The following is an 11357-nucleotide window of genomic DNA, read 5'->3' as shown; positions in this document are numbered from 1 at the left end:
CTCAGCTACACCTCCGCAGATAAGTCCCGCGCACGCACAGCCGACACAGCGGAGGGACCCACCGCGAAGAAGGCCGTCTGCCAGCGTGACCCTAACCCTCAACGCGAAGGCCTGCACCGTCCTGATGCCCCGCTCGACTCGCTCGGGGTCGTTCCCCGCTAGCTCCGCTCCGCGCAGGGTCCTGGGCTCATTGGACAGATGTTCTCCTGACCCGCGACGGCCCGGGTGGGGACCGCTTTGGCAAGCCATACCGTGGCTGGTGGTATATACTGTTCGTGCAAGGGCGTTGCTCCGTCAAGCCTAGTTCAGGAGTGAGCGGGGCCCGGGGACGAGAGAATGATGTGGTGGAAGAGTGGTGCCGCTGGTGCGTTTCCTGCAGCTTCCTGTGCACTCGATATCCGACTTCCCGTCTCTGAGTTGGTTTTCCGATTTGCGATTGGAGATTCGGAGCCAGAAGGGGATCTCTGGTCATGGATTCACATCCTCGATCTTGCCATGCTGGTCAAGTTCACTTGGTGCATTGACAAGCGTCTGCTCAGCCTTGCCAGGTTGTCGCGCGAAGATGTCGTGTTCCCTGGGTGCGACATCTTGTATTGCGGATCCAGAATTCATTGGTGTTAACCCACTCTGGCATCGAGCAGCTGCCGCGCACCTTCCCGGGACTCGAACAGCTGTGCGTTCAGGTCATCGATGGGCCTTATAACACAGAGATGGCCGCGAGCGAGCCAGCTTGTGTGCTTCCGTGTGTGCGCGAGCTGACCACAGCCTGCAAAGTGTTGCCTGCAGTTCTCCCATGCACACCATTTGTGAACAAACTGAAGATTTGGAATGAAGCTGCCGGGAGACTGCTGTTTACGCTCCAGCGCATCGAGAGGTATATTCCGCCCACGATAACTAACGTAGCATTGCAGTCGGATAATGGCAATTACTCCCTTTGGTCCGGGATCCTTGCCTTCTTCCCGAACCTGCGCACCCTCGATTTCCGTGTCAAAGAGTCCAGCGGTGATTCTCGGCCAAGCGAGGTGAATTCTGTCCTGTTATCTGCGGCCTTGATCCTATCAACACCGTTCTCCAGGCCCCTCACTTCCTCGCCAGCCTATCGACCATCCTTCCGCCCACTCTCGAAAGTCTCCGTGTCCATATTTGGTCCTCAAGGGCTGTCCTTCCCGGGGGGCAAACGGGAAGAGTGGGATTGAGCCGTCTTCCAAGCGCGGATGAGCTCCAGGCAGAACTACTGAAAGGGTGTGGCGGTCTACGGCAGATAGTTATCCGTGGGTCATTCCTGGACTTGCAGTGGACCAGCGATTGAATCTATCGCCGACTCGGACATGTGTTTGGACTCGTGCATGCCTAACTCGATAATATTTCTTTGATTGGTAAGACGACAGGGCATTCCAGCATGTTGTCGAATAGATATGACAAGCATCAAATGACCGTTGCCGAAAACACAGTCATGCGGGGGGACAGCTCAGTGCGGAAGAGCTTGCTGGTAAGTGCACGTTGAGTGGACGACAAACTAGAGGATCCGTAGATTCAGCGCGTTAAGTACAATTGTCGTGGGCGTCAAGATACTGGCGGCAAGGAAGCAAAAGCGCGGGCCAGTGTCGTTGACGTGTCGCGCAAGAGCCGGTCCGCGAGGCGAACGCGCGACCGGAGCTACACACCAGGGGATATATGGACCGGGCCCGAGGGCTGGATTTCTAAGGCGAAGGAAGAGCCGTGGGGGGTGGCAAACTTGTAGATGCAGCGCAGCAACGGCTAGCAACGGCGGCGGCGGCGCGGCGCAAAGCGGGTGGAGCAAGAAAGCTGACGAGCACGGGGAGTGGCATTCGACCATAGTCCTGGACGCACTGCCGGCCCGAGTTATGAGAACGAGCAGGGCGATGTCTGGAGTAGAAATGCACCAGAGAAATTGGGCCTCGGATTGTCGTTCGTGCGCGGGTGGCCCGCAGGGTGCGCTAGGTATCGTCGTGCAAGCGCATCGTCGTCGTGGAGCGGAGGAAAGAAACCAGAGATTGATGTCACGGCCGCCGAGCCCGGACCTGATGCCGATCGCCAGTGCCACGTAAGCAGCCACGCCTTGTCTTCTCCTTCCATGTGCGCGCGGGAGACGGTCCCGCCCCTGGTCGGAGCGCGGCACGAATGCTATGCTTGAGCCACAGCGCGAGTAGGAGCAGGGATGGGCTGCGACGGTCGATTTGGCGTGGCTTGAGGTGCGTGTTGTGCATTCAGTCTCTATTTCGCTGATCTACTCCCCAGTAATCCCTCACTTTTCGCTGGCGAGTCTGACACCCAGGGTGGCGGCCTCTACTGGGCGGAAACAAGCGGCGTGAAATCAGCCGCGGACGGCCCGGATGGCAAGCAGCAGGGCACAACCGGCGGCGGGGACAAGGTGCGTGTGCTATTTCGTCCGCGTAACTGGGTCCTGATAGTCGCTACGGCGTGTTCAAGTTTTTCACGGTGCGTTACCCATGTCTTGCTCATCACGCAGAGCCAATCGCTCATTTCACTAATAGGTCTACTGCCCCCACCGACGGCGCTCCGCCTTCCGCAGACACCACCGGCCCGTTCGCCGGCGCTGCAATCGATTCCCATTCCACTCCTCTCCACCTGCCCCCATGTCCTCTCCAGTCCCCGTCTTCGACGCAAAAGCGATGCCCTTCCGCCGGTTGGGCCCCAGCGGTCTGCGCGTGCCGCTCTTCTCTCTCGGCGGCTGTCCGTCTTTGCGCATTCCCCATTGGCTTTAGCTGAGCTCTCGACAGGGCTCACCCTCGGAGGCTCCGTCGTCGGCGAGAGCGTCAAGGACATCATGCAGGCCGCCTTCGAGAATGGGATCAACATGTTCGACACCGCGGAGGACTACCAGAAAGGTGCGGCTGAGCGCGAAATGTGCGTTCCCTGAGATTCCCTTCTGACCACGCTTTCTCTGACTCCAGCAAAATCAGGGGACACGCTATCAAAGAACTTGGCTGGCGCCGCACGGACCTCGTCATCTCAACCAAGATATTCTGGAGCCACGAGCCAGGCACGGGCCCGAACGACACGGGGCTGTCGCACAAACAGTGCGCCACCTTCCTTTCCTTCCTACAACTCTGACTGGCAACAGCGTTATCGAGGGCACGAAGGCTTGTTTGCGACGGCTCCAGATGGACTATGTCGACGTCATCTTCGGCGCATCGTTGCGATACCACCGGTGGGTTTCTTACATTCGCCATAAGGAGGTCAACTGACGCAGGCTAGTTCCGATGGAGGAGATCGTCCGCGCATTTAACTATGTTATCGACCAGGGCTGGGTGAGTGGTGGATTTTGTCTATCCATATCCACTAAGATTCACACGCAGGCTTTCTACTGGGGCACCTCCGAGTGGAGCGCGCCCAGATCGAGGAGGCGCATCGTGAGCGTGTACCTCTCCCGAGACCTCCCGTCGCTTACCCGCAGCACAGATGTTGCCACGCGCTTAAACCTCATCGCGCCGATCGCGGAGCAGTGCAAGCACAAGTCTGCGCCATCTTCTTTCTTCCTTCGAAATAATGCTGAGGAGACGATAGCATGTTCCACCGAAACGTCCGGAGAAGGAATACGCGTGCGTGGGCAACCATCAAACTTCAGCAGTAGCTAATGCTGACTTTGTAGCCCTTTGTACGCCAAATGCGGCCTGGGCACAACCGCATTCTCTGCACTGCAGGGCGGACTGCTGACGGGGAAGGTATATCCTCCTCAACCCTCTAACACGTAAACTAACTTTGCTAGTACAACGACGGCATCCCAGACGGCACACGCGCCGCCACCGTGCCCATGTTCCGCGGGGCGACGGAGGGTCCCCAGGGCGAAGAGCTGCTTTGGAAAGTGCGTCTCCTCAGCCAAATTGCTGCGGGTGCGTCGTTTCTCCCCGACTTGCTGAACTCTGGGCGGAACCGCGCTGGCGCTCGCGTGGGTTGCGGCGCACCGCCACACTTCCACAGTCATCCTCGGCGTGTCCTCCGTCGCACAGCTCGAGGCGAACCTCGGCGCGCTTGAGGTCCTGCCCAAGCTGGATGCTGCGGTGTTGGCGCGGATCGAGGCTGTGTTGGGTAACCACCCACAGGAGCCGGTGCGTATTTCTCTATCCAATGATGAGGTGGATAATGCACTAATGATGTTGGTGTAGGAGACGTATGGTCACCCGCCGCTGGATCAGGGCATCCTTTGACTCGGTGCAATATCACCCCTATCTTTCCTTTGACCACAAGATCAGCTCAAGTAAGGAAGAATACAAATGCCACTCATTCTCTCGTTTATCAATATTGAATATCTTTTGTGATCTGGTGTGCTCAATTCGTATGTGTCTATATCATGATTATGCGTCCTTTGTCCACTGGAGGTTGAGATGGAAGGGTGGTGCAAGTATCGAAATCCAGCTCAGATTGGGGCAACGGCGAAGCAGCTGCCTCCGTAGCACTTGTCCTGTCTGCATCACCAAGGTGTCGGACGAGGAACCGCTCCGGGGCCCACGGCGAGAGAACATACTCGTGTCCGAGTACTTGACTTCGAGCCGCTGCAAACCCAAGGGAAGACTAGCCGGGAAGCCCGTGAGGAAGGCGGCAGGCTGTGATAGTATTGAGTAGGGTATGGGCACAGTTCGGATGACGACACTTAGGAGACATTCACTTACGGCGGGCACGCGTCCGGACAGCATCGTTACGGTGAAGTCGAGGGTATGCAGGTGCGGAAAATGTGCAAAGACCGCGCCCCACACGGCAAGATCGCCGTCCTCCGAGTCGCATTCGAGGGTGAGTGTCGTGATTGTCACGGGGATGCACTGCCTATTGCGCTGCAGCACGGACACTAAGCTTGTGGCATCAGCGTTTTCGACATGCAATGTGTGGATAGACGGTGCAATCCGCAGGAGGAGGGGTAAAGCTTCACTGGCTTCATACGTGGTCGTGAGCTTGAATACAGCGGGAAACAACGGTTCGCCGCCGTTAGGGCCATCCCACGGCAGCCCCGGATCGTCCACATAGAGTGCCGCCTCGACACTAAGCTGCTCAACTGCGGGAAAGGCCGCTTGCAGCTGCACACAGCCAGAGTAGGTTAGCAACGCGCCGCAGCCCTCGGAGAGTCTAAGCGCCAGGTGTTTTACGTGAGGTAGCACACTCGTAAGCCCTTCCACTGGTTGATCCATGTCCAGGCTGACCGCGGAGAGTGTGATGGGCTCAAAGAGCGCGAACCATTCTGAGAGCGTGCACGTGGGACTGTATGCTGCCGAGGTGGCGACTTTGACGCTTGAGACACGGATACGGATGTCGAGTGCGTTAATAGCGGCACGAAGGAATGCCTGGATCTCGGAGTCCACAGAACAGGCAAAGAGATCCAGCTCAATCGGGCCGCGGACCTGCGCAAGGTTGGCGAGCGCAGAGAGCGTGAATATGAGACTGTGGCCATAGAATTTGCGTAGGTTAACGAACTTGGAGATGCCGGCGAATAGCACGTCACAGATGGTGTGCGTGCCGGCTACATCGTTGAATACTGCGTCTCTGCTTCTTTCGGCGAAGCCATTCACTTCCTCCCAGGCGACATTGATGCAGTGCACATACGGCGCAATGGCGGGGGACATGAAGAAGGCCAGTTTTGCGATGGCATCCACCACCTCATGAGCAGGTGGGAGCTTAAGGATGGCGCCGCCTGACCAGGCAATGCGCTCCTCCGCGGGCGCATATGGCTTCACGGCAAGCTTGCTGTAGAGGAATGGGCGGGCAAGCAGGCGCAGGCGACGAGAAGCAAGAGCGACGAGCTTGAGCTGGGCGGGCGACACATCTTTGAGCACTTCGTGAAAGAGTTCGTTCGGAAACATGGAGCGACCAGTTGCAGCCAAGCTGGAAGTGAAGAGAGGAAAGCGCTGCCACATATTGACAGCGCACACGTGTGCCCAGCCAATCGGGCGTGCCCGGCGCGGAGCTAATCATGATGTGATCGCCCAGTCACATCTTACGCAATCGCCTCCCTTTTTGTTCCTGACGCCCATCTCGACGCACAATGCCAGCCTTTGCAGCACACCTGCGGCGCCAGCTGGCGCAATGCTACGGCAACACTAACCGATACGCATGCGCCAACCACCCCTTCTCCAGTCGCCAACTTCTCCGGGAGTCTAAATCTGTGGCGACACTGTGCTGCTGGAGATCTTTGCCTGGCGTGTTACGCTGTCCTCGCTTTCCCGACATCGCTGACCGAGCGCACCCTTTTTACAAGCCCACTCTTATCCTAGCTTATTCTCTGTCTTCAGACACCAGTCATCAAATCGACCGTATGCTCTACCCGAGCAGGAATACTAGCAACTGCCTCGGATTTCCCAACCGAACTTGGACCGCTGCCCGCGGTATGCAAAATGTGGTCTGGGCCATACTGGATTCTCCTCCGCTGCAAGCTTGGACCTTGGCTTGTGCCCAACCACTGGCAGTCCTTTGATGCCCGCGCCGCAGCCACCTCAGCTTCCTGACGCCCAACTCGGTCAGCACCATCTTGCGCACATCGACAATGATCATCATCTTCCAGCATATGGACCTGCCGCTGGAGAGTGGTCATCTTCGGATTTGTTCCTCCACTCCGGTCCGGTATTTATACTAATAACTATGCAGCGTGTGTGCAACAGCACTGTCGAGGACACGAATTAACTCGTCTCGATGCAAAATGCCAGCCTCAGGGGCAGATCTACGCAACACTAGCCGATACACATGCCCCAACAACTCCTTCTCTGGATGCCAACTTATTCGAGAGTCTAAATCTGTATTGAGACTCTCCGCTGAGACGAAATTGCTAACACAGGACTTACACCGGCGCATCGATTCCGACTCTGTGGGTCCGGACTTGGCAAATCAAACGTCGACGCAACTTGAAAGCTCACGCTAACGGGTCTGCGCGCTGGCCATCCGGAGACGATCGTGCCCCGTGGTGCTGCTTGCCATCCGCCTCAGCGCTATGGAGGATAATCCGTACACCTGACACAATATCACACTAGGCGCCTGCCAGGCTACCGATTCCGCGGATTGGTGGCCGCCGCGCTGCGGTTGGCTTATGCCCAACTGTGGCCGGGCCGTGGATGCTATCGCTGCGGCCGCGTCAGCTTCCCCACGACGATCTTAGCTGCCGACCGGCGCATCGACATCAACTCGACGACGCGCCGCTGAAGAGCATCCTAACTCGGAGGCGTGTTCGAGCTGCCCTGACGTCATTGGCGTCTTCATCAAGATGTTCTGGAGCGGTGGAGCAACAACACGGACATGGGCTGTTTGCGCAAGCAGTGCGCTATCTTTATTCCTCCACTCTGCACCGGTATTCATGCGATGCAGCCCGTGGGCAACAACGCTGTCCATTAGCGCCTCCAAATGATGCGCGCAGCAGATTGACCTCGGAGAAGCCGCACTGTATACTTCTCCAATGCTCAGTGTGCTCTTCCACCTTATCGGTCTTCTGAAAGCACTGATCAACCGACAGTGTGTTCCACCATACTGCATCTGCATTCGACCCTCAAGCATCTATCCCGCGGGCCCATGTTCTGCGGGATCACGGACATGCCGTCCGGGGCGCGGCGCACTCCTCAGCCCGCCGGCAGGTGCGTCGCGGATGGGGACCCACCTGCGTACCCGTTTTGTTGACGTCGGTGGGGCACCGGACTGGTCCCGGGTCCTGCATCTCGTCTCCTGCCAGGGACGCTGTTCGTTAGCCCCGGGAGAGTGTCTTATGTGCCTTGAGCTGCTTAATTGCCAAATTAATGTGTGGATGCATCAATGGTCCCCGCGTGCGGCGACAGATACCAGCGGCGGAGCTAGCTCCACACGTAGCCTGTCTGTGTCCGAGTCGGACACCATCATCTGTCTCCTTCACTCCAATGCCCAGTGATCCACTGAGATCAGCACTGAAGAGCCTCGTGGATTTTTACAAAGAGATGTGCATATGGGCATGGTCTAATACCTCAGCTGCAGGAGCGGAACCTCAATCATGATATGATGCATTGACGGGCAGCGTGAGCGCAACTGCGCCAGCAGCCTGTCGGGGTCGGGCACCGCGGTTCGCGTTCGGGCGCAATCACTGTGTCCGCGTCGGACTGCCGGGATGACCTTCCCATCACACTGAGCCCTTTAAGTGTGGACGGAAGACGCGGAGGCAGTGACGCAACAAGGGCCAATACCTGCGACTTCCAGATCAGTGTAGGATACTGACCTATTTCATTCAATTAGGCGGGTCACGGTCACATCGGATTTTTTGGCCGAAATATTTCGGCGGGTCACGGGTCACAGCCAAATCTTTTGGTCCCAAACTGTCCTAATCGGGAAGATTTCGAAATTTTCGGCGCCTGCGGCGCGCCGAACTTCCCAATCGGGTAATAGGTCACGCGAAATTCGGCCTGTGGCCGAATTGGACATTTCGGCCAAACGGTCACGGGTCACAGGCCCGCTGAATTGATCGAAATGGGTCAGTATTCCCTCCCCCCAGCTCCCCCACACACACCAAGCAAGCAAGCAAGTAAATAATCACCACGACTCAACATTGAACTCCCCCACGTGACGGTGCTAGCCCAAGCCAAAGCTTTTGATACCTGATGTCACGCATCACACCAGACCAGTCTTGAGGCTTGGAGTTGGTGCAAGTCCAACCTAAGCTCAAGTTAACTTCAAGGCCCATTGAAACTGGGCCTGACCATAGTCATATGCCTGTCAGGGGAACCCCCACTTCGGCCTCCTTCAGACCATCCGAGCGCATCCGAGGCACATCCGACCGCCCCCTCGGACGCTCCGACCTACCCCAACCCTCGTCCTCGGCCTCCTTCGCCCGCACAATCACTGATCCGTCAAGACCCTCCCAACGATCACCTTGGGACAGAGCCTGCAACGCCGCTCAGCTCAGGCTTTCTGCGCTCTACGTCGGCAGTTACGGACGACCAGTATATAGTTGGCGCCCTAGCAGGCAGACCCTTAGAGTTTCTTCTCTTTGGATCCTCCCCTGCTAGGTCGGTCCCTCCGTGTATTTCCTGTAGCTTTTATTCACGTCTTGGATCCTCCCCTGCTAGGCTTTCGTCGGAGTCTCCAGGGTTGCCCTTACAATGCCATCCAGACAGCTGGTAGACCGACTGTGCTATGCTGCTGGTTCGCCGCCTGTTAGTGTTACTCAGACAATTGCTGAGTAAGCAGTGTTCTGAAACAGTGTAACGCTGTGACATTAACAATAACAAATGCCGCCGACACCCTGGTGTGGGTTGCAATATGCAGCAATGCCAGTGCCAGACCGAACTTAGGCAGCCGTGGCTTGAGTCGGACCGACTCCGAATCTTGCAAGCGTCACGTGTGCAAAAGGGCCGACGCAGTAATGGCCGATGCAATAATGGCTGATGCAGTAATGGCTGATGCGGTAATGGCTGATCCGATAATGGCCGATGCAGTGATGGCCGACGCAGCAGTAAGGGCCGACACGCTCTGGACCACCGCCAGGGAGAACCCCAAACCGCGGTCAGAGTCCAAGGGGCCGGTGACATCTTACAAGCGCCAGGGCCGCTTATAAGCCATCTGACGGCCGACCGTGACACCGTGTGGCCTGCAGGCATTCCCGACATGCTGCACAATGCAGCAGTCATACTAAGTACTTTATCATCCCCGCTCTGCGTGTCGGCTGGCCAGGCCAGTTAGCGTTACACCAGCCAACGATTCGCTGATGCCGGCGACCATCGTTTGCGAAGCGCAGCCACTGTGGGACCCGGCCCGGACTAGCACCAGGCCCTCGGCAAAACTGTTGGATGTCCGGTCCAGACTGAGTCGGTCGCCTGGCTCTGCAATACCCGCCTCGTTCTTCCAGGCTGGCTACAAATAACATAAAAAGGTACAGGATTCAGGCCTTGGTTCAGCCCGCACAGTGCACCTCCAAGCACTATACCTAGCTACAGAACAGACAGCCATCTAAGTACGCGACTTACCACCCACCAATCAATCAATCAAACCCATACACGTGACCATGCCACACCCACCAAGACCAGAGGTCTCGGCTGCTGATGTCACGCATCTAGTGATGACCAAGTCCGGTTCGGTCTGGTTCTTGGCCCTTTTCGGCCGAACGCCGGAACGCCGGAACGCCGGAACGCCGGAACGCCGGAACGCCGGAACGCCGGGTCGGTTCAAAACGGGATTTCGCTGAACAGCGGTTCGGACCAGCCCCGAACTGGCATTTTTGGACTGAAAACGGCTGAACCTGGCCGAACCGAGGGCCAGGTTTGGTTTGGAAACGGCCTTGGCCAAACCTGAACGCCGAACGCGCGTTCAGTCCGGTCCGGTCCGGGTTCAAACCAAACCTGGCCCTCGGATTCAGATGTTCTGGTTAGTATCAGTTGACAGTTGGAATGTTGTATAAGCTTGTATTGGAGTTTTCACTGTGATGAACTGGAAAACAGCAGATGTTGGGTGAGGAGTTGAAATTTGAGAGGAGCAATATGGCTCTACTCTCCTAGCACTTGCACTTGCACTTAACCTAACCTGACGTTTATCTTAACCTGACAATATGTGAAGTGTGACAAAACCCGACTGATGTGACAATGGTAGTAGGCACACCCAGGGGGGGCTAATCTATTAATCTAGGGTTTTACAGGCCTCCTTATATACTACTCTCAAATTAATTACATAATACGTGATGATGTGACCTGATCCACTGATCCGGTTCTAGAACGTTCTAGTTTAGGCTTCTGGAAGGTTCTAATATAGGTCCTGGGTCAGACTTGCCAAATATGGACATGTTACCTTGGTTCGGTTCAGAGTCTAGACTAGTCCCTGGCCTAGCAGGCCTAGATCTTGTGGCCGGGTGCATATAGATTTGATTCAAAGGTTTGCAACATTTATTCTGAGATTCTTCATATGTTCCATAGCTATTGTGCATGAAAATGAATTTATGGGGTCCATATGTTATCTTTCATATGGTGGTCATATTGACGGCTCATTATCTCCCCTTTTCATGAATCTTGACCGTCCTCGGTCAGTTCAAGCAACAATATTTGTCACTTGCAGCTACATTTTTCACTGGGTTTTGTTTTTATGCCATGCAAAATATGAAGATCAAGTCCCAGTTTCAACTAGGTGGAGCTTCACCCTTAATGTCCTTGTTCCCTGTTTGAATCTATCATTATCAGTGCACTGTAGTACCAATTTTGATCGCCATCACTAATTTTTGATGGCTCTATGATACTACATCATTCCTGTCCCAATTAGGATAGTAATTGATACAGGCCTTCCTCACTATATACCGGATCATCGGCCTGAAGAAAAGGAGTTAAACTTCTATATATAGTAATATCTTAGTTATATTAATCAATTTGATGTATCAATACTGATTTTTGATGACTTTGTAA

General features: G+C 55.8%; 1 protein-coding gene across 1 annotated transcript; it reads left to right on the top strand.

Moving 5' to 3' along the window:
* Positions 1–336: 336 nt before the first annotated feature.
* Positions 337–4190, top strand: MIND_01431500 (Aldo-ket-red domain-containing protein; the record flags this gene model as incomplete). Its single annotated transcript, XM_037370695.1, has 16 exons — positions 337–501; positions 549–1022; positions 1076–1242; positions 2163–2213; positions 2260–2392; positions 2433–2460; positions 2517–2889; positions 2946–3062; positions 3107–3193; positions 3236–3293; positions 3342–3584; positions 3635–3640; positions 3687–3707; positions 3752–3931; positions 3993–4091; positions 4149–4190. The coding sequence occupies 16 exons, from the start codon at positions 337–339 to the stop codon at positions 4188–4190; spliced, it is 2244 nt and encodes a 747-aa protein (XP_037212901.1).
* Positions 4191–11357: the final 7167 nt, after the last annotated feature.

Source organism: Mycena indigotica (assembly GCF_014461135.1).
Source record: "Mycena indigotica strain 171206Taipei chromosome Unknown Mind.scaff0022, whole genome shotgun sequence".
Lineage (NCBI taxonomy): Eukaryota > Fungi > Basidiomycota > Agaricomycetes > Agaricales > Mycenaceae > Mycena > Mycena indigotica.
The sequence above is the reverse complement of the archived record's forward strand: the minus strand, read 5'-3'. Positions and strand labels throughout refer to the sequence as shown.